This window comes from Marmota monax, unplaced genomic scaffold (assembly GCF_021218885.2).
Source record: "Marmota monax isolate L192 unplaced genomic scaffold, Marmota_monax_Labrador192_F-V1.1 WCK01_AAM20220418_F8-fsc00030, whole genome shotgun sequence".
Classification (NCBI taxonomy): domain Eukaryota; kingdom Metazoa; phylum Chordata; class Mammalia; order Rodentia; family Sciuridae; genus Marmota; species Marmota monax.
Genome location: NW_026691988.1, coordinates 15,007,638 through 15,031,709, shown reverse-complemented (window position 1 = coordinate 15,031,709; position 24,072 = coordinate 15,007,638). Strand labels below are relative to the sequence as shown.

General features: G+C 39.5%; 1 protein-coding gene across 2 annotated transcripts in view; it reads right to left on the bottom strand.

The window, feature by feature from the left end:
• Positions 1 to 13,008, bottom strand: part of Utrn (utrophin) — a 513,444-nt gene extending 500,436 nt beyond the window's left edge. The window contains exons 1-2 of one of the 2 annotated variants that reach the window (XM_046450838.2): positions 12,730 to 13,008; positions 5,294 to 5,462 (exon numbers count right to left, since the gene is read on the bottom strand). In XM_046450838.2, coding sequence (XP_046306794.1) covers positions 5,294 to 5,372 — 79 coding nt within the window. In that variant the 5' untranslated portion in view covers positions 5,373 to 5,462; positions 12,730 to 13,008. Of the gene's footprint in view, positions 1 to 5,293; positions 5,463 to 12,000; positions 12,190 to 12,729 lie in introns of those variants that run through there. The other variant, XM_046450847.2, reaches the window with a different exon arrangement.
• Between the last annotated feature and the right edge of the window lie 11,064 nt (positions 13,009 to 24,072).

Here is a 24,072-nt window from a genome sequence, read left to right as displayed (position 1 = left end):
CATCCCATCATTAGCAGCAAGGTGCCCTGTCAAAGGCATGATTTATATGGCTTCTAAATTCCCTCAACAATTATCCCAGGATTAGACAAGAATACAGGAAGTGAAGAAAGAAATGATACCACTGAGACACTCCAGCTTTCTGTCCAAGGCTTTTTAAAGGGTGCATGGTACCACAATGTAGAGTGCACCCCACCACTTCACGGCCCTCTCTCACCTAAACCCCTAACTGTCCAAATCTCCACTTGGAGCTTGCTGACACACTCTTCTTAGCTCCAAGAGCTACCCTTTGGGCTCAAACTCTCCACAACAGCACCGAGAACAGGAGAGGATGACAAGTCTCTATTATTAGCTTTCAGGTAGGTTAGTTACTGACCGAATGAAACAGCAGGGCTGACATTCTTTGATTTTATGTGCATCTGCAACCCTTGTATTATTTCATATTTTACAATGTTCCAAGAAGAAGCTCATGCATCACATACTCCACTGGCAATGTATTTCACTTAAAAAATTATTATTCTTGGCCTCCTGTCTCAAAATCTTTACTACCTTGTTAAGCTTTCTGAAGCCTGCTAAGGCTGTCAATAACATAGTCACTGATGACAAACTTGACTATGTGCCTTTAAAGGAGAGAAAAACCTACTTTTACCCAATCTCCAATCCTTGATCATTAAAGATCAAATTCTTTCCAGTTACTTCACTCAAATCCAGGGTAAATGTACTACAACCATAAAGAAGTATATGGCTTTTATATTCATGAAACTATTCCATTACCTATCCCTGATAGCTTCGTATTTCTGTTTAGATGGTGGAAATAGCTTTTAAACATAAAAAACCTTAAACAGCATGAAGCGAACTAAGACAGAATGAGGGCAATAAATAATCCCAATAACTTAACACAAAATGCATATATATTTTATTATGCCAGGCTTTTAGACTGTCCAAACTCAGGGATCTGGGGAGAACAGAAGAATCTTCATAAACCAAAACTTTAAATTGGTCAATATATTTTCGACATTACATTTTTCCACCCCAATCTCTCCTCCTGCCGCCTCATTCAAACCCCAAAAGGAAGAAACCTAGAATAGTGGATTACAATCAAAATTCTCCAATAAGAAAATATTCCATTTTCGTTTGTTCACTTGTTTGTTGTTATTGTTTTACATTGCTGGAGATTGACCCCAGCACCTGGTGCGTGACAGGCACATGCTCTGTCACTGAGCTCTATCTACAGCCCAATTCTTTCCTTAAAAAAAAAAAAAAGGAAAAAGCAATAAATTCAGCACAGACCATGTTCAAGAATAATGTTTTAAAAAATATATACTGTGTGTAGATGATGCCTATGGTATTAAATTTTTTAAATCTCTTAATAATATATAAATTTTGGAGAACCATATTACCACTGTATGCAAAGAATTTACCTTTTAAAAAATTCTTAAACTATCTTCCCAGAAAGAAAGATTGAGACTAACAGCCTCATTCAAATCCAAACTTATCTATTCGGTTTTGCAACATAATCCAACCAAAAAGAATGAGATTCATATCTCAGCTATGCAACAGCTAAATTTTCAATGTGTTTTGAAGTAGATACTTTTTAAGAAAAGAGTAATAGTAATAACTTTGGCATTAAAACACTACAGGCAATTTGAGAGTCTTTTAAAATACAATAATTAAGCAATAGAGGTTGCCAAAGAGCTTTAGAAAATACATACAGACAAAAAGAGAAAAATAATAATCCCAAAGTACAGAGATGATCAGTTTTAACATTTTAGTTTACACCCCACTAATTTTGTTATAAGATATTTTTCATAAGAATAAATTCACATATTACATATTTTAACAATATATTGAGAACAAATTACTATGTTTATACATGTACTCACACACATACATGCACACATATCTTTTTTTTTTATTTTTATTTTTTTTTATTTTTTTTTCACATTATAGAAGTGAAGAATTAAATGTTTATGGCACAATTGGTAAAGATTGCTTTATCTAAAACAAAAATAAGTTCATTTCTAATTTTATATATTTTTCATCTTATTTTTTTTTTAATTTTTTATTGTTGGCTGTTCAAAACATTACATAGTTCTTGATATATCATATTTCACAATTTGATTCAAGTGGGTTATGAGCTCCCATTTTTACCCCATATACATATTGCAGAATCACATCAGTTACACATCCATTGATTTACATATTGCCATACTAGTGTCTGTTGTATTCTGCTGCCTTTCCTATCCTCTACTATCCCCCCTCCCCTCCCCTCCCCTCCCCTCCCCTCCCCTTTTCTCTCTCTGCTCCCTCTACTGACAATCGTTTGTCCCCCTTATATTATTTTTCCCCTTCCCCTCACTTCCTCTTGTATGTACTTTTGTATAACTCTGAGGGTCTCCTTCCATTTCCATGCATTTTCCCTTCTCTCTCCCTTTCCCTCCCACCTCTCATCCCTGTTTAATGTTAATCTTCTTCTCATGCTCTTCGACCCTACTCTGTTCTTAGTTACTTTCCTTATATCAAAGAAGACATTTGGCATTTGTTTTTTAGGGATTGGCTAGCTTCACTTAGCATAATCTGTTCTAATGCCATCCATTTCCCTGTAAATTCTATGATTTTGTCATTTTTTAATGCAGAGTAATACTCCATTGTGTATAAATGCCACATTTTTTTTATCCATTCATCCATTGAAGAGCATCTAGGTTGGTTCCACAGTCTAGCTATTGTGAATTGTGCTGCTATGAACATCGATGTAGCAGTGTCCCTGTAGCATGCTCTTTTTAGGTCTTTAGGGAATAGACCGAGAAGGGGAATAGCTGGGTCAAATGGTGGCTCCATTCCCAGCTTTCCAAGAAATCTCCATACTGCTTTCCAAATTGGCTGCACCAATCTGCAGTCCCACCAGCAATGTACTCTTTTTTTTTTTTAAAGAGAGAGAGTGAGAGAGAGAGAATTTTTTAATGTTTATTTTTTAGTTTTCGGCAGACACAACATCTTTGTATGTGGTGCTGAGGATCGAACCCGGGCCCCACGCATGCCAGGCGAGCGCGCTACCGCTTGAGCCACATCCCCAGCCCACACACATATCCTTATCAATTTTTTTGAATGCATAATCTTCTTTATGGGTATACACTGATTTAATTAGCTCCATTGAGGTTCTATATAATCTGTTCAGTGCACTACAGTAAAAAAACAGAGTGAGCAAGGCACAGTGGCACATGCTCATAATCCCAGCGGCTGGGGAGGCTGATGCAGGAGGATTGCGAGTTCAAAGCCAGCCTCAGCAAAAGCAAGGCGCTAAGCAACTCAATGAGACCCTGTCTCTAAATAAGATACCAAATAGGGCTCAGTAGTCGAGTGACCCTGAGTTCAATCCCTGATTCCTCCCCACTCAACGCCCCCCCCAAAAAAAACAGAATAAGCCTACCACTATTTCCAAGTTATGTGACTGTGATATTCTTTTTGAATTACACATTAACCTTAGAACTTGAGAACCTTTCAAAATACTTTGAGCAATAATAACCTAACCAATCCCCGATATTGGGTTTTTTATGGTTTTTCACTTTTTGTATTATAAATAATGCTGTGATCAATGTCTTGAATGTGCATTTATATGCACTGCCTATGGGAAAACTCTCAAAATAGAGTTACTTCACTAATTAATATAACCTTGTTAAAAACAAGTTCAATCCTCAGCACCAAAAACAAAAGTTATAATTTTTGCCAAAACATCCCCTAACAATGTATGAGTTAGCCCACATAAACAACAACTTTAAATTTAAAGAATATGTTGGAAGTTTATATGCTTATCATCTATACCCAGTATTTTTAAACTTACATAATTACTCTTTAATGGACATGGACAAAGTACCAGTAATAAATATCAAAGGTCTTAGTGTAACGGAAGTTGACTCATGAAACTATCTAGGATCATAACACCTCACAATTCATAAAACATGAACAATATGGAGACATTAAATAAATAGTCTCTCCTTCATTTTCCTCTTTATCACCTTTACATATTTCTGAATATAGTCTGCACTGTTAAGAGGTTATTAACAATCCCTTATATTTATATAGTACTTTATACCACTAAGACATTTTAAAAAGAAGAAGAAGAAGTTTAGGGGATGAGAATATTCTAGAAGCACACTTTAAAGTGTATAAACCAAAGGACAGGAAGCTGTCCTTCAAAAGATCCTTCAAGCTCCAAAATATCCACTTACACATTTACAGCAAAGTCTCTAATATCCCAAATCTTTACCAACCAGCCAACACCGGTATTGTGGAGGGAAATGTGTATCCTAAAATATTGAATGAGGTCTTATTTTCAGCGCATATACCTGCAGTTTCAAATAAGAAATAAGCTCCTACCATAATATATGGATGGCTCACATAGCCAAAACAGGCTTTGAGTTCCTTTTTTAAAGTGACAGTGGATGTAATTTTGTACCTCAAAGTAACTCTCAAAGTTACTTAAGTATAGTGTTCACACCCAGCATAAAGTTCTGTGTAATTTGCAAAGCTCCAAAAGGCCCTGCCTGCTCAAAAATATCTCCCCTTTAAGCCAGTCTCAGAATCATATTGAAGCTTTTTAAAAATTACAGTAATTTTTATTCAATAGGTCTGGAGTAGAGCCAACACATCTGCATTTGTAAAATCTCCCCAGTTGATTCATTCGTACAGCCGGCATCAAAAAGCACTCAGTTACATAAGACTAGGGAAAGAGAGGTATCCTGAGGTCCCCAGTGTTTGTATGAAAACTGTTCATCTGTCTTGGTCCAGTTGATTTGGTTATTTAGGGGAACACTGTACCTTGAGAAGGTTCAAAAGGGGAGCGAAGGTAGGGTGCCTGTTGGCCAAGCACTAGCCACCCAGAAAGATGGGAGGTGAGCATACTGTTAATGGAATCAATCCTTTAGGAGATCCTTCCTCCCAGAAATGATGGTACTTCCTATGTTAAGCATATAATTCCCTTCAAATTTCAAAAATACAGAAGAAAATGCTGAGGCATGTTTCTGTATTTTAATGGCAGTTTTATTCCCAAACAGCATTTAGCTACAAGTACCAGTTTCACCAAGCAATACCAGTCAACATGCAATGAGACAAAATTGGATCAAGAAATTAACGCAGAGACATTATATTACCTTTGACAAATTAATGGTCATTTGTCAGAATTAAGTTTCTGAAAAGAAGTTTGCCTCACAAGAGCAATGCAAAACAAGCCAAGAAACCTATGTCTTCTAAATAGTTTCTGCATAAAAATCCAGAATTATCTTGGGCTTCCATGACTTACCAGATCTGGACTTAATGATGTCACTGAACTCATTCTGCCCATCATCGGACCTGGCTTCGTGCTCTCCATACTTGGCCATCCTGGCTGAGTTTCAGTGCAATCCAAAGACTTTCCCAAGTCCTTTTTAAGACTTTCTACTTTGTTTGGTGGTTCAGCCTGGCATCAATGCCTAAAAAGAAAAGAAAAAGCATTGATTTGTTTGTGTGTGTACATATGTATGTATGTATGTGTGTATATTTATATCTATCTTAGATATAGATATACACACATACATACATATGTACACACAGATAGATATAGATATACACACACATAAACATATGTATCCTGTTAAGAGGATATTAATAATCCCTTATATTTATATAGTACTTTATACCACTGAGACATTTTTTAAAAATAAGTTTAGGGGATGAGAACATTCTAGAAGCATATTTTAAAGTATATAAACTAAAGGATAGGAAGCTATCTTTCAAAAGATCCTTCAAGCTCCAAAATATCCACTTACACACACACAAATATATATATATATATATATATATATATATATATATATATACACACACACATACATATAAACACATAGGTACATACAGTTATTTATAGTAACTATTCCTTCAGCAAAAATGTATTGAGGGCCTACCATGTGTAAGACACACAGATCCAGACAGTGGGGATTTGATTACCAACAAGAAACACAGCTTCCATTATTATAGAACTTACAGATACTAAGCAATTAATTATACAATGAATTATTTCTTTACAATACTGATAGTCTACAAACATACAAAGGAGAATTACTGAGTAATGAAGCATATGGCAGAGGAATTCGACCTGCCCTGGGCAATTGAGAAGGCTTTCTTGAAGAAATGATACTTGAGCTCAGTTTTTAAGGATAAGAAGAAATTAAATAGCCAGGAAGGGAAATAGAAAAAGTACGAGCTTTCCATGTGAAGTAGTGCAAAGACCAATGGAGCATGTGAAGTGCTTTTGGAGAGAAGTCAGCCAGGAAGCAATGTATCTGAGCAACAAGGTGAGGAAGGTTAGGCAAGACCAGAGACAGGGTTTCTGGTCAAGGCTCCTAGTCTTCAGAAGCTAGAGGTCCAGTAGATGGTTTTAAGCATGGCCAGATTGTCCTTTTATAAAGACATTCTGACTTGTAGGTGGACCACAGTGACATGTGGGAACCAGCAAAAACTATAGCAGGATTATGCAAAATGCTAATTAAACAATCTACACCATGGATATATAGATGCTGAGTAAAAATTTCTTTCAACTCTTCTACACATTTGAAATTTTTTATGATAATATGTTGGGGAAAAATTCCTACCTTGACCAGTAATCAGACTTGATTTAACCAACAAGAGGACATCATACCATGCAATGGAAAATATAATACATCATCTATATGGTATTCTTGCCAAAGTTTTACCGTCATGAGCAGACAAATCTAGACAGTGGGTGGTTTTCCAAACATATGGTCTAGTCACTCCAAAACTGTCAACTTCCAGAAAACTAAACTTTCTGAGGAAGGGGGAACTTTGTGGATTAAAGGAGACTAAATAGATATAACAACCAAATGCAATTCTTTTTTTTTTTTTAATTTTTTATTGTGGGTTGTTCAAAACATTACAAATTTCTTGACATATCATATTCCACACTTTGATTCAAGTGGGTTATGAACTCCCACCTTCACCCCATACACAGATTGCAGAATCACATCAGTTACACATCCATTGATTTACAAATTTCCATACTAGTGTCTGTTGTGCTCCGCTGCCTTTCCCATCCTCCACCCTCCCCCCTCCCCACCGCTCCCCTCCCCTCCCCTCCTCTCTCTCTACCCCCTCCACTGTATAACCCTGAGGGTCTCCTTCCATTACCATGCAATTTCCCTTCTCTCTCCCTTTCCCTCCCACCTCTCATCCCTGTTTAATGTTAATCTTCTTCTCATGCTCTTCGACCCTACTCTGTTCTTAGTTACTCTCCTTATATCAAAGAAGACATTTGGCATTTGTTTTTTAGGGATTGGCTAGCTTCACTTAGCATAATCTGCTCTAATGCCATCCATTTCCCTGTAAATTCTATGATTTTGTCATTTTTTAATGCAGAGTAATACTCCATTGTGTATAAATGCCACATTTTTTTATCCATTCATCTATTGAAGGGCATCTAGGTTGGTTCCACAGTCTTGCTATTGTGAACTGTGCTGCTATGAATATCGATGTAGCAGTGTCCCTGTAGCATGCTCTTTTTAGGTCTTTAGGGAATAGACCAAGAAGGGGAATAGCTGGGTCAAATGGTGGCTCCATTCCCAGCTTTCCAAGAAATCTCCATACTGCTTTCCAAATTGGCTGCACCAATCTGCAGTCCCAAATGCAATTCTTGATTGCACATAAAATTTTAAAACAAAACATCTTGGAAATCATTTCAAAAATATGAAATTGGAGTGTACATTAGGCAATAAATTTCTTCAACATTAATTAATGGTGGTGTTATACAGGAGAATGTCTTTGATTGTAGGAGATATGTGATGAAATATTTAACAATGAAGTATGACAATATTTTCCTTCAACTTAATTTCAATCAGGGCAGCATTGATCTATCAATATGTACACTGATGTGTATTTGGATGTATATGTGCATAGATACGCACTCACAAAGAGAGGAAGTAAACATTGTAAAGTAAATGAGGAAACTAGTTAAAGAGCACTTGAATATTTATTGTGCTAATCTTTCCATTATAATATTATGGGCAGGGCTGGGGATGTGGCTCAAGCAGTAGTGCGCTCGCCTGGCATGCGTGCGGCCCAGGTTCCATCCTCAGCACCACATACAAACAAAGATGTTGTGTCCGCCGATAACTAAAAAATAAATATTAAAAATTCTCTCTCTCTCTCTAAAAAAAAAATAGATAAATAAACAATGGCCACATTGTGTTATTTATCAATATCTAGGTAGTTCCTCTAAAAATAATAATCATAATAATAATAATATGGGCAGGATTATTGCCTAAACATTAGGCAATAAACAGTGGGTAGAAAGAAAAATGAGTTTTCTGTGTGGGATATTTGGGTATTAAATAAAGAAGGTCAGTAGGATTTGTGAACTGATTGGATTTTAGAAGTTGAGGATACTAATGTGCAGAATGACTCCCCAATTTTGGATGGCCAATTAGGTGGACGGTGAGTCATTCACTGAGCTGGGGAACACTGGAGGACAGCTGGTGAGAAGAAAAAATCATGAATGTGGTTTGGATTTGCTGAGTTTGAGATGCCTCCAAAATACCTAAGAGAAGATGACTAAAGGCAGTTGGAAATACAGTTCTGAAGCTCAGAAATGGTCTGGATTAGACATATAAATCTAGGTCATTATATGGTATGTCCACTTGACATAGATTTTATTCTGGAAGGTTCATCACATGAATTTGAATGCACATAGGTACCACTCAGATAAAATAATCCTAATTCTTGGTTAACCAAGTGAGAAGCATCTTTAAATCTAAAGAACTGAATATTCTGTCCTGTAGTATGGCCATTTCACTAAGAACTCCAATAATCAGAGTACTAGACTGCCCCAAATACTTCCCAGGACACACTGCCCCAACAATCCAAAAAGAATCAGAATTCAATTTTAAGTTCAGCAATCTGCCTCTGTGCTGATAATAACCCCCTTAAGAATATCCCAATGCCAACTGATAATCATTTAATTGAGACTATAACAGTCAACACATTCAAACGTTCATTTGCAGATAATGTACATTAATCCACATATTAAAACACATATCAGAATTAGGATATACTGCTACCCAGGACTGGACAACGCAATCATTTAATTCCAGAGTGCATCATATTACTATTTTTAAATATATAATTATATAATATTTAATATTTTATATATTGTTTTATAATGTAATATTGGAGAACTATGCCATATGGTATTATTTGGTTATATGTGACATATATAATCTATAATAACTTTTTTCTGATCAAGTCAGGAAAAAGGTATATTCTATTCATAAGAGCAAAATTACATTAGAAAAAAATTTTAAGTATTAAAGTGGTTGAAGTAGATGAAAACTAGTAAATTGTTAAAGCTTTAAGAACCATTTTCTCTCTAGTAGGGAAGAATATGTGGATTGATCATCAATCTGCCAGATTTTTATGAGAATATAAATTTTTTTTAACTTTTTATATGTCTTTACCAGTACTAAAAATTTATGGATTATTGTATGGTTAACTTCCTTTCTTCGGGTACAAAACTGTAAAAGACTTGTTAAATTCTCAAGTGTATTTTAGTATATTCAAGAACCAAAAACTTTGTTCAGAAGAATATATAAAAATTTTTATTATGGAAAATCAAGTTTTCCTGAGAAAGATTTCTTTCCTGGGTAAAACTAGTCCCTTTGAGAGATACATCTAATGTTCTTTTTCACAACTGGTCTTATCCAAGGGTCTCCAAGTCAAGGCTGCTCAGAGACTTTCCACACCATAAAAGAAAAAAGTAAATTGTTTACTTGGGACTTTTATTTCATTTGTGCAAAACCAGTAATACCACTCATTGCCACCCTAAAGCTAATTTGTCAAATTTTTGCTTAATAATAAAAATTACTTATATGCTGCAAAAATACAGCAGAAAAGGTGATCAAGGGCCAGAAATGAATGGGAAGAAGGAGAAAGCAGATATTTAATAATTGAGTAACAGTCACTGAATGTCACTTGTTGCCACTAATGCTCAATGACTCCAGATTAAGTTACAGAGGCCAAAAAAAAAAAAAAAAAAAATGGCGAAATGCTGCAGCAACTCATAATTGGCTGTCAGGAGACCAAATTAAGATTTCACCACAAACAATGTGTCCCAGTGTGACCCTCCACTTCCACCCGTGTGTTCAGGGAGCTAATGCCATTCTCCACACAAAGCTAGGAGGGAAATTGAGAAGGATTGAGTGGGACATTGCTCTAGAAGCCTTAAGCCTTACACAATTGTAATTTATTGTTACCACTGGCCTATGTTTCCCCTCCCTTGAAATGACATTCTGTAAAGTTTAGCCAGGGGTTTCCCACAAACCAATTCACTCCACTCTACTACATTCACCAAGTCTTCCTTCAGAACATTTCTTTCTGTCATATGGACCAGAAGGCAACAGTGTGCCAATAAACCTAAAGTTAAAAGGCAGTAGATGGGGCTTGGGGCTGTAGCTCAGTGGTAGAGCACTTGCCTAGCACAGATGAGGCACTGAGTTTGATCCTCAGCACCTCATAAAAAATAAATAAAAGATAGTGGAATGAGATGAACAGCATTACAGCATTACCCTAGGTATATGTATGAAGACACAAATGGTGTGACTCTACTGTGTGAACAACCAGAGAAATGAAAAATTGTTCTCTATATGTGTACTATGAATTGAAATGCATCCTGCTGTCATGTAGAACATATTAGAATAAACAAATTCAAAATAGGAAAAAAATAAAATAAAGTTATAAAATGTTTTTAAAAGTTTTTTTAAATGTTTTTAAAAAGGCAGTGGATGGCCTTAAAGCCAAAAGTAATGTTTTAAGTTTTTTAAAAAATATATTTTTATTATATATTTTATTTACTTATTTATATGTAAGAATGGAACCCAGTGCCTTACACATGCTAGGAAAGCGCTCTACCACTGAGCCACAACCCCAGGCCCCTAATTTTTTTTTTAATTTGGAAATATACAATGTAAAAAAATGCACCATTCAACAAGGTGCTATTATGAATGAATTTTCAACGATGTGCAATTATGATGGAAACGCGATTTACATCCTTGGGCAAAAACTATTCATTTACACTAGGAACCAAAACCATTCCTAGTGGAAAGCGTGGAAAAGCGAAGCCAAGGGAACACAAGTTTGCCGCTCAGCTTGAAGCATAGTAAAAGAAATCTCTCAGGGCCAAGAACTGCCATTCACACTCGGAAGCGCTCCAGGGAAGGTTAATACAACTGTGATTAATACTGTTTACAGGAGCAATAAATTTGAGGTAAACACCCAAAGGAGAGTTCAAGAACTGTCTCATCAGTCCCATAAATGCGGGTAAAGGGCCGGTGAATGGCCCCACATAAACCCTGACCCTTGACGCCTTAAGTACCGAAGAGCTTCACATTCCTCCAGCTCTCGCCTGACCCTGCGCTATCCGCAGCCTGCGTACCCAGCGCACATCAGCAACCATCCCATGCGCAGCCAGCCCGGAGGTGACAGAGACCGCTGCAAGTTCCAAAAAAAAAAAAAAAAAAAAAATGTATGGGACTGCAGCCGCCTGGACCCGGCTCATCTTAAACCTGGTGCGCTCTGGCAGCGGCTACCGGTGCACTGACCCTCCCAAGCGCACTGACCCGCGAGGCCCTGGTGACCCAGGTGACCTGAAAACTGGGAAAGAGGCCGCCCTGTCTGGGAGAGAGGAACACCCCAGGATTTGGGGCCGTGGAGTTACACCCAAGGCTCTCCAAGTCAATGTGGAAAAAAAAAAGTGCGGGCCCCCCCCCCCTGCTCTAGGAGATCGAACACGTTTTCTCCCTCCCTTGAAAACCCCCTGAAATGAGTCCTTTTCGGAATATGAGGCTTGATCTTTTATCAACAGGCCTTCCAAAAGTTGCACAGCCTACAATTAGAGCTTTGTGGGTTTTGTAAGTGGCCTTGGGCAACCAGAGCTTCGGACCCCGGACCAAAGAGGGAATGAATTACCTTGTCAGTTGCAGCAAGGGATGCCAAGAGTCCGGAAAGCGAGGCAACTGTGCGGGACAAGCCACCAATAGGGCACCCCCGTCCCTTAACCTCTCCGGAGCTGCTGGCAGGGAACGCCACACTTTCCGGGGCCCCACCCTCTGGAGCAGCAACCACCCAGAGGTCGAGCACGTCCCCTGCCAGGCGGCGGGCTGGGAAGTGCTCCCCAGCCCACTGACTACAAAACCACACTCTCTCCACCCTCTCCTAGCAGACACTGCCGGGGCCCCGCCTTCCCGGGGACGGGGTGTGTATGTGTGACAGGCTCTCCTAGGAGGCCACGTCCTCTTGGAGATCACTGGCCCAGCTCCCTTCTCCGCGCGAAGCACGGACACGCGACCCTCTTCCCGCAGCAGAGGGGAGGACTGGGGGAACAAGGCGGCAGCACCGAGCCGATCGGAGGGGTTTGAATCCTTCACAGCTAGTCCGGATTCCAACGACCTTCTAGCCCGAGCTCCTCAAGCTTCTGGCATTCTCTCCCCCTCCCAGGGAAGCCGAACTGAGGTTCCCAGGAAAGTGCACCCCAAAGTTGGCTACATCTCCGACTTTGGGACTTAGGAGGAGCTCGAGACACCCATCCCGGGCAAAAGAGCTGGAGAAAAGTCCAACCTCCTCCCACCTCCCGCCCCACTCCCTCGCAGGCTGTGGTCATATTACCCAGTCCCAGACTTCAATAATGCATGGGCTTACCTGCTCGCCCGCGGGCCACCGCGCCTACCCGCCGCCGCCGCCGCCGCCGCCGCGCGTCCGGAGCGGACCACGGACTCCTCTAGGAGGGTTTGGGTCGTAGTAAACGGGGGATGTGCACGAGGGTGAATTTGGTAGTGCGAGCTATTTTGTTTGGTGATTTTTTTAAATGAAATGTGGAGGATCAGACAAGATTCGAAAGGAGAAAAAAAAATTAAAAATGACACCCGATTTGGAAAAGCCCCTGACTTGTGCAATCTTCCTCCGGGGTAGTTCCGCCAAAAACAAAAACAAAACAGTTCAAGCGCAAACCTGGGACAGGCGCGCAGGCACCAAGTTTGCCAAACACTACAGAGTTTTCAGTCTGCAGAGATGACTCAAAAGAAGGGGGGCACGGCTCCCCCCGGCTCCCCAATCGGCTTCGGGAACCAGAGACTCCTCCTCGCCCTTCGGCGGGAGAAAGCCCGCGGCGGCTACCGCTGGCCGTCCCTCTCCTCCGAGGAAAGGCGACTCCACAACTTTGTGCGCGAGAGCGGCTCGCTCCTCCGGCGGCTCCTCCTCCTCCTCCTCGTTCTCCTCCTCCTCCCTGCCGCGGGCCTGCCCCTTTGTTGGAATGGAGCGCTGGAGGCAGAAGAGAGAGGGTGGGGCACGGGAGCGATCGGCTGCGCGCCGCTGCCCCTGGAAAGGGGCTCGCGTCCGGGCACCCGGGGGTTCGCTCTCCCCAGGAAGAGGCCCAGCAGGTCTGGGCCTCCGGCCCGCGCGGCTCCAGCGCTCCCGCTCGGCTCTCCCGTCCTGCCGCTGGCCCAGCAACTTTGTTCATGGAAACCTGCCTTTCGGCTCCGGGTTCGTCCCTAACCGGGCCTCGGCGGCCACCTCGGGCCCCACTCCGGGAACGTGGCGCCGGGTCACCTGACCGCTCGCCCCGTCAATCAGCGCCTGCCCTGCGCACCCTCCCAGCCCGCAGCCGCCTGGCCCGGTGCGGCGCTCCCTGCGCAGCTTCGGGAGCAAACCCTGCAGCTGGGAGAGAAAGCTACTAAGCTACGATGAAGCCTTGCCCAAACACAGTGCCCTTTATTCAGATTATCCGAAATTGTGAGTTACGCCCCCCCCCCCCGCTAGGCAACTGGGTCTCTAGTTAGGGCAATTTTTTTCTTTTTAAGTCTTCCATATGCTCCTCAAATGACCCCATCTCAGTTTGCTGACGTTGCTAATTTTTTTGGACCTATATCCAAAGATAATGTTTACAGAATTTTCTTAACATCTTTCTTTCTTTCTTTTTAGTGCATTATAATTAGACATAATTGTGGAATTCGTTGTTATATAGATAACAATATGTCAATATAATTTGATCATTGTAGCATCATTTTTTTAATATTTATTTTTTAGTTGTAGTTGGACACAGTACCTTTATTTATTTTTCTTTTTATGTGGTGCTGAGGATCGAACACAGGGCCTCACACGTACTAGGGGAGCACTCTACAGCTGAGCCACCATCAAACCCTGTAGCATCATTTTTAATATTAAGAAAATATTTGAAATTGCGTTTCATATTCGCTTATATGTACCAATAGTGTTTGCACTGACCTTGTTCTATTTTTTTTCAATTAGCACACAAACACATCTATTTATAGTACCTACTCCAAGAAAATACCAAAAAATACCTGGGAAGAAATGAACTTGTGCTTTGTGTGCATTTTTCTTATTTTTACATTTCATTCCCTGTGCATTCCTGTTATTCTTTTACATGATCATCACACTTGGGAAGAGAATGGAAAAAAAACAGCCAAGTTCCTAGGTGGTATCAACCAAAAGGAGAGGACAAATGATAAGCAAGCTCTGGCTTCTTGCTAGCTTCATTTTTTTAAGCGTTAGTTTATGAGGCAGTAAAGATAAACCAGAAGGGACTTCAAAAACAAGTTTTTCAGAAAGAATTCACTAGACTTTTGTTAATTATGAACTGCAAGCCTCCTGGTCTCTACATGCTGTTGGGGGTAGGAGGTTCTGAGTTATAGAAATCTACTGTCCAGCATAGCTTCCTTCCTTTGGGGGATATTCTTCATATAAGCCAAAAAAAAATCTTCAGTATTAACTCAAAATGGGTTTGATATTCATTCACTTTTCATTGCTTCCTTCATTTAACAAAACAAATTTGGGGCCTGCCAGGTGTAGAGTAACTGGGGATGATGGTAACTGGGGATAATTCAAAGAAGCCTGATAGAGATCTTGCCCTCATAAGAATGTAGAATCCTGTAGGTGAGATAAGGCATGTAAACAAATATATGCAAGATCCACGATAAGTGCCATAAGAACAGAATAGATCAAGTGCTACCTAGTAATCTTAGAGACACATAAAGCAGCTCATTTCTCCTGGTATCCCTGGTGGAGCCGATGGAAACTCAGATTTCTTCTTTAAGAAAGATAATAAGGCCACATTGGACTGTTTGATGACTTTATCACTTAAAATGATAGCTGTAAAGCACTTTGTAAGTTGTGACAAAATTTGATCTAAATAGATAATATTTGCAGCACAAATACTAACTATTTAGCTCAATTTTTTTTGAAAAACAGGTGTTTATAACTTCTGAGTTTTTCAGCTGAGGGGTTGTTTATTCAAGATTCCTGAAAGGCTATAAAGGAAGAGGCATAAGGGACAACAGCTACCTTTTGCAAAGGATTGAACTGTTCTACTGATGGCAAGTTACCTGGGGACCTGTGCCCTACCTCTTGCTAGGCTTTCTCAAAGAGATTGGTAGTCTTTGTAGGTGGTGGGCCCAAAATGTCAAAGAAAGTCTTCTTCCTGGAGTAACCAAGAGGACAAGTTGGTCCTGCTTCTTTGTTAGGTAGGGAAACCACACTTAGCAGGAGATCTTGACCTAAGAGGGTTAATTTCCATAGAGCAGGCATTGTGATCCTCCTTCACATCCTCAAAATCTAGTTTAGGAGACCATGAAGACAGGCCACCCACCAGGAGGCGTAGATAGCCACTATCACACCTGCAACCAGCATCTACTTGCACTCCATACACTGGTAAGGGCAGGGTCTGGTAAGATTTAGTCTGACCATTGCAAGATCACTGTAAAGCATTTGGAGAAAGTGATAGGAATGCGGTCCTGGCCTACTGTTGGTTCAAAATCAGAATTGCCCTACAATTACCAGGAAATAGTGAAAATTGCATTGGTGTCACTTTAGGAAAGAAAGATTTTGACAGAAAATCATGATGAGGAGTATATGTACAGCTTCAAATATATATATGCAGTATATATAATATGTAGAAATGAGTCACTTAGATATTGTTCATATCCAGGAAACTGCATCCCGAAATAAGAGTAAAGAAGAAAATATTTTCTACTGAAGTTTGTGCAAGAGTATATAAATGCAATTTCTCTTTAAACAATAGAAATGTGGGAAAATGGCACAATGCATTAAAAAAGAACAAGACAACCCTTCTGCTATACCCCTTGTGTTGGCTGAGTAAAGCCCTGTGTGAAAGAAATGGGTAGGGAAGCTTAGGGAATTTACCTTTTCTTATCTTTTTTCAGGAACACAAAATACAAATCTGTGGCTTGTATATAAGAGATACTAGAGTAATTACTGAATATGTGACTGAATTCCTCAGTCAAACATCTAGTATTTGTGCAAGTTGAAAATAGCTATAAATAAAATTCTTTATAATCGAGTTAAAGAAAAATGATAATAATGCATGAAACTTTTTGAGAATAAATAACACAAAGGCAGAGTTCCTCACAACTCAGTGAACTGAAAAATCACCAGGGAAGCATATTTGAAATTCAGATTGCCTGCCATCCCCCAGAAATTCTGATTTAGTAGGTCTGGTGAGGCTCAGGCAACTTCAGCTGTAATGTACAACCAGGAGGTTAGATGAGGGTGATTGGGAACCACCCATGGAGCTACTGTGCCCAGGGAGCTAGCTCAGAACACTTCGGATGATGGAGGGGCCCAGAAATTGCTCTATCAGAAAAGAAAAATATTTATACAGGATCTATAATAATTTCAAAATATCTATGGTTAGCTTCATCTCTTAGAATTCAAGTGTTTCATCTAGTTTCAGACCACCCTCGCCATTACCCACAGCTATTAATACCTTCAGCTTCTTCCCAGCCACGTAACCTGTTCTGGATTTGAGGAAACAGGCTTCTAAGAGTCTGCTGGCAAGCAAGTAAGGAGGAGATGGATACCAAGGATGGGGGGCTGAAATGCAACTCCAAAGAGGGAAGGGACTAATGGGGAGCGAGAGCAACCAATGGAAATAAAGGAAGAATTAAAGAGACCCAAAAAGGGAAGGAAGAGCCATGCAGACCCTAAAGGGTATTAAGCCCAGCCCCACTCCTCCAGGGGCACTGCCCACTGGGAATCAGAAAACACTTCTGAATAAAACACACCCTGTGCTGGGTTTATCATACGTGCTAATTTCACTTGGTTCAATTTACTTTGTGTAATTTCATAATGTTGGTGCTGGAAGGGATGTTACAGACTCTGCTGCAACCCTTTAATTTAACAGATAAAGAAGCAAATGAAAGATACAAAACTGGCTAAGGAGTACATTTAGGTAAAATAATAACAATGGGAAGAGGAGATGTCCAAATGAATGAGAAATGAAAAGAGAAAATCCCGATGTTGTAAGAGTTCATTGTTCACAAAGAGAAAATGAGGAAGGAAGAGAGGGGAGACGGTTAGTGTAGCGGAATGAAAACTAGGCTAGATTTCAGCCACTTAAGTGCTAATTATGATTCTGATAGCTATTAGTTTATGAGCTTTTAAAATGTAACTTTTCATTTCCTGTACATAAAATAGAAGAAATAATGCCCCCTTGAATTGTTATGAGAATCAAGTGAGTTAGCTGATAGAAAGCATTTATCCTCATCTGGTCCTTTTTATGTTTTATGATGCTCCTTCCGCTTTCTCTTAAGAGGATTCACTGCCACTTTGTGATCATCTTTACTTCTTTATTGCAGACATCTCTGAAACAAACAGCATCTGCTGAAGGCCTGGATGTGCAAATAGGTATAAGCCAGGGTGTCCATCTTTAAAGAGCTCATGAACAAAGAGACCATTATAAATTAACATAAGTTCATCAATATGGCCAAGACATAATGTGAGCCAGGACAGGGACACCTTACCCTCCAGGAGAAGGATAGGAATAGGCAGACATGAATAAGGAACACCTGAACTGAGTCTTAGGGCAGGGGGGTGTAGGTATCAAAAAGAACATGTGTTGTCATGCCTCTGCCCAGCATTGTTCCCCATATTTTTGAAGGCGTTTTATCCCTTTGGGAAATTGCTCCTCTCCTGCTCCAGTAGATTTTGTCAATTACTTCTCTGGGTGGGCTCAAGATCCAGGAATAGCCAATCCTAGCGTCCCATCCCAGGCTGTAGTGATTAAGCTAAGAAAGGACAAGAGATCGCGCTAAGTCTTCGCCAAGGAATTTTCATAGCAACACTGGGAAGGGAAAATTCTCTCTTTTTTTCCCAAAATTAGTAAACTGGAGTAACATAAAATTGTGACTATTCCACCATGTTCCTCTTCTGCTCCTACTATTTATTAGCTGCCATTCCATGTGTATAGGAGAAAAGGAAAACATTGCTGAAAAAATTAGGAGAAGGAATCTGGAGGAGGGAGAGCCCCTGGTTTATGCCCACAGGCATTCAAAGTGCCTTTTGTATCACTCCCTTTATTCTGAAAGTTAACTCATGTTGGAATTTTGTAACTTGCAACTAAAATTATCTAGTCTAATCTAAAATTAATCAGGTAAAGAGTAGGCTTATAAGAAGGCTTAAAGCTAAGAGAGAACATGGGATGTGTTTGGTGATGGGTTGAAGTCCAGCTTGGTCCCCTCAAATCCCTAACACAGCTGATCCAAACATCTCTCACAACCTTAGCTTTAGCTTGGAAATATAGATTTCCATGCTATGGTCAGGCACTTCACATGACTAGGTTGTGCAAGAATGCCCTTGCCCTGAACTCTAGTTGGATATTGTAATTGGAATGTGCCCTAAATCATGGTCCAAACTCTCAGGTGAGCCTTGCCAGGCTCCTTGCTCAGAGGAAAGGCTCAGGTTCCTGGGCAGAGTCTTGAAGTCTACTTACAAATAGATACATCCATCTGGAATTGAGAGTCCACTCTAATGTAACTTCTCAGACAAGAAAGCCCACATAGGTCAGTAGAATATTCTTAAATCCCATCCAGAGGTCATGTACTACATTACTCCAGATTCCCCCTCCGCTGAGCACTGCCTTTATGTACTGAGGAATGGTGGTCAACATAACTTAAACCTGATCCCAACCAAGTGACGTTATCTATCAACTGACTCTCTTTTGTCAACCATTATTTCTTTCTAGAAAATTCTCTTATAGATTTTAGATGGGTGTCACATTCATCTGTGTTCTTATCCTGCTTTTAAGAGGCACATTGCTCCATCAGTTCTCCTGGGCTGGGGTAAGGGCCTGGAAGGCAGGACCAGATGCTCTGTGGGCTTCTTTCCCAGGGAGAACTGACCAGAGGCTCCTTCTTGTTGATTATTGGGTATTTCCAGAGATGTGTACCTGAGGAAGAACCCAGGAATTCCATCACAATAAAAGGGTAAAATATCTGAGCAGTTTGTTGGTGTTATACAATTTCAAGTATTGATTATTTTAACAAACTCAGTTGCTTTGTTTTTCAAAATGTGTTTTGGTATCATCTTACTTGGTTTTCTATTGCTGAATATAACTGACTGCCATATACTGGGAGATTTATAAAGGACAAAGGCTTATTCAGGTCACTGTTCTGAAGGCTGGGCAGTCCAAGGCCAAGGAGTTGCATCTGTTAAGGGCCTTCTTGATGGTGGGGGTTCTGCAAGTCCTGAGATAACATAGGATATCAGATGGTGAGAGGGATGTATGCAAGAGAAAGAGCCTTATAACAAACCCACTTTCACAACAACACATTAACTCTTTACTATTGACCCTGAATGGATTAATCCATTCAGAAAGGCAGAGTCCTCATAACCCAATCACTTCTTAAAAGGACCCACCTCTTAATATCTCACACCGGTGGTTAGATTTCAACATGAGTTCTGGAGGGAACATTCCCATTATAGTAGATGTAGTTACAATCACCATGGCTGTCTATACTAGAAGAAAATAATAGAAATGTGTATCATGTACCCTTTTACCAATAATCATCTTTATTCATGTATCTGCTTTTACTTTTCAAAACAGAAAAATCCAGGGAAAGATTCTTTTCTTTTTGGAAATTGTATACAAGTACATACTTGTTTGGATCAAACTGTCACCTCCCCTCCCAGAGACTTCTCAGGGATCTGAAGCCCTAAGGATGTCATTAGTCAATTCATGTGTGCAGTGGACACTTTCCTCAGCAAATACTTCTAAATTAAAATAAGGGCCAAGATTTGTATGCTTTAGGATTCCCTGGCCATCATGAAGTACTGGTGGTTTTTGTTGTTATTGTTGTTTGTTTGTTTGTTACCAGGAGTAAACCCAAGAGTGTTTAACCACTGAGCCACATCCCCAGCCCATTTTGATTTTTTATTTTGAGAAAGGGTCTCACTAAGTTGCTTAGGGCCTTCCTAAATTGCTGAGACTGGCTTTAAACTTGCAAGCCTACTACCTTGGCCCCCAGAATTGCTGGGATTACAGGCATGAGCCACTACACCCAGCATGAAGTATTGTTTAATTTGTTAAGGACAAAACATAAAAAGAATTGATGCAAGCTGTAGGTAAAAGATGCATTGTTATGCAATGATAACCACAAAATTACAGATCTTGTAACCTGTGAAAAGTTCTCTCTGTATTTTGAATTCAGCCAGATGGGAGAATGTGTTTCTCCTTACCACATAGTAACACATGGCTGGGGACCATGAAAGAACCCAGGATGCATCAATAAACACATAACTCTTATTTAGAGCAGCAATTTAGCTTGGTTAAACCAGTAACTATCACATTACATTTATGTTGTTAGTTTGAACTAAATAGTGATCAAGTTGTATTAAGTACTTGATACATTGTATCAAGTGATCTTTTTTGCTTTTGTTTATGTAAATGGACAAGAGCTATAGGCCTATGTAGATCACACATACATTTGTACACACTTAAGTAACATTATAAAAAACAAAGGCTGAATGGTTTTCCTCTGATATGTAGCATCCACAATAAGGGGCATGGGGCCCTAGGGAAGAATAGAGTTACTTCAGGTAGAGGAAAATGAAGGGAAGGGAGAAGATATGGGGCTAGGAAGGCTAATAGAATGAAACGGACATTACCTTATGTACATATGTGATTGCATGACCAATGTGATTTTACAACATGTATAATCAGAAAAATGAGGAATTATACCCCATTTACGTAGTATTATATATCAAAGTACATAAATGCATTCTACTGTCATGTATAACTAATTAAAACAATTTAAAAAAAAATTTTAAATGTAACTCCACATAAGGAGTCTATTATTTTTATTTTTCCATAAATAAGGTTAGAATATTACTCCAGTATGCAGTTTGCAAAACATTGGGTCAATCAAATAGCTATGTTAAGACTGACCATCATTCAGGATCTCAAGTTCAAGGCCAGCCTCAGTAACTTAGTGAGACATTGTCTCAAAATGAAAAATAAAAAGGAATGGAGACATAGCTCAGTAGTAAAGCACCCTTGGATTCAATCCCCAGTACAAAAACAATAAATAAATAAATAAAACAAAAAAAAAACAATCAAACAAACCCACCAAATTGATCAGTATGATCATATTTTTATAAATTATCCAAAACTTCAAAAGCCCTTTACTTTATTGTATTTATCTAAAAAAAAAAATGAGTAGTTTAAACTCTTGAAAGAGTCAATTGTGACTTCCAAGCAAAGATGGCAATTGAACACACCCTGCAATCTTGCTTCTTCCCACAGCCTGCTGAAACTACACCAAAGGGACTTGTTTTAAGGCATAAAACCATAAGGAAAAGGAGACAATGAGAAGAACACTTTTGAGGCAGGAAAGTAGATGGTCAAACAGAAATGGACTTCATAGGTCTGAAAAGCCTGACCCTAAGTCAGCATTGGGGGCAGCTGATATAAATCCAATTTCCACTGAAAGGTCAGCAAAAAGCCCAGAAATTAGAGGCACCAGGTGCCCTGTAAGCAGACAGTAATGGGGGAAAGGAAAAAACAGATTAGCTGAAAAAAAAGTATTTAGATCCCCCAGTTCCTTGGTCCACCCTAGCTGGGCAATTGCAATTCCAGAAGAATAGAAATGTATTCTTGGAAACCAGAGGATCTCTGAGATCCAAGTCAAGGGTATATACTTGGAGCTGACACCACAGCCTCCTCTCCCAGAGCAACAAGGAGTCTGGAAGCACCTTCTACAAGGAATCTGAACAGCCCAAAAGAAACACCTAAAGAGAGACAATACTGAATAAAATGAAAGTCATCCATGCACCGAGAGCTCTCCTCACCTTTTTATTCTGACATCCCAATTATGAACAATTATCAGACATCTGGGCTGAGGATGAGGCTCAGTGGTACAAGTACTTGCCTAACTGGCATGAGACCTGGGTTCAGTCCCCATCATAGCCATGAATAAAAAAAAAATCACAGAAAAATTATTGGATATCTGAGAATAATCTCTCACAAATGTTGCACTGAAATACACAAGCAACAAAACTTGGAAAGAAAGATTAGGTTAAAAGAAAAATACTTAAAACTAGTATTAATATCTATGAACAGTTAGTAAAAGATTTTATATTAATGAATTAAGAATAGGAGACTGGCTGGGCATGGTGGTGCATGCCTGTAATCCCAGAGACTCCGTAGACTGAAGCAGGAGGATCACAAGTTCAAAGCCAGCCTCAGCAACTTAGGGAGGCCCTAAGAAACTCAGCATGACCCTGTCTCAAAATAAAAAGTAAAGAGGACTGGAGATGTGGCTCAGTGGCTAAGTGCCTCAGGGTTCACTCACCCATACTAAGGAAAAAAAGGGGGGGGGGATAGGAACCTAAAAATATAAACTTACAGAAAACAAGCAAATAACAATAACAAAAAAAAAAATAAACATGATTACAGAAATGAACACTCAATCGATGGATTGCAAGAAAAGAGTAAAAGAAATCTTCCAGAAAGGAAAAAAAAAAAAAAGGGAAAAACATAAGCAAATTAAAAGGCCAGTCCAAAAGTTCCTCAAAGAGAAACTGAAAATTCAAGGCAATTGTTTCACCAATTTAATAATTTTTTAAGATTTCTGAAAATTGAAGAATATATGTTTCTGGTACAAAAAAAGCTCACTAAGTATCCAGTAGTAAAAATCTACCCACACCATGTATACCAGACATGTTTCAGACACAGGTGTTTGGACCAAATATCTGTATCCCTCCAAATTCATATGCTGAAATCCTCATCCCCAATGTGCTGGTGTTAGGAAGTGGGTCTTTTGGAAGATAATCAGACCATGAGGGTGGAGCCTTCTTGAATGGGATCAGTGCCCTTTTAAAAGGGAACCACAAAAAGCTTTCTTTTAGCCAAATGAGGATGCAATGAAAAGACAGCTATCTGCAGCCCTGAAGGGGCCTCACCAGAACCCCACCATATTACAACCTCGATCTTGAACTTCCAGCCTCCTGAACTGTGACGAAAAAATTCCTGTCATTTATAAGTCATCAGTCTATTATGTTTTGTTACAGCAGTCCCACCAATAGAAGATAAAGGAGGTCAGTGAGAAGATTCTGCAAGTTTTCAGAGTGGTAAGGAATCAATGATCATATGCAAAATTACCACAAATGAAAATGGCTCTGAACTTTTCAACAGCAATTCAGGAAGTGAGGAGAAGATAGAGCACTGTATTCAAAATTCTCACGGGAAATGAATTCCAACTGGTATTAAATAAATGTCTAGCCTTCTTCACAACTAAGTGTGAGGGTAAAGATCCTTCAGTCAAAAACATTACCCAAGGGCTGGGGCTATAGCTCAATTGGTAGACTGCTTGTCTTGTCTTGCATGTACAAGGCCCTGGGTTCAATCCCCAGCATCACAAAAAAAAAAAAAAATATATATATATATATATATATATATATATATATATATATATAACCCATCGCCACCTTAGCCACATACACACCTTTATCAGGGAATTACTGAAAGATATGTATCTATCACCAAAATGATAGATTAAGTTGAGAAAAATGAACCCATGGGCTATAGGATAATATGAGATCCAACACAAGAGATGTGTAAAAAGAATTCCCACTTACTCAGGATCATGCACCAAGTGTGGAAACAGCCCATCTGAATCATATATATGCAAGTTCTGCAGAAGAGATTTAGAACATGAAATTGATACAATATCC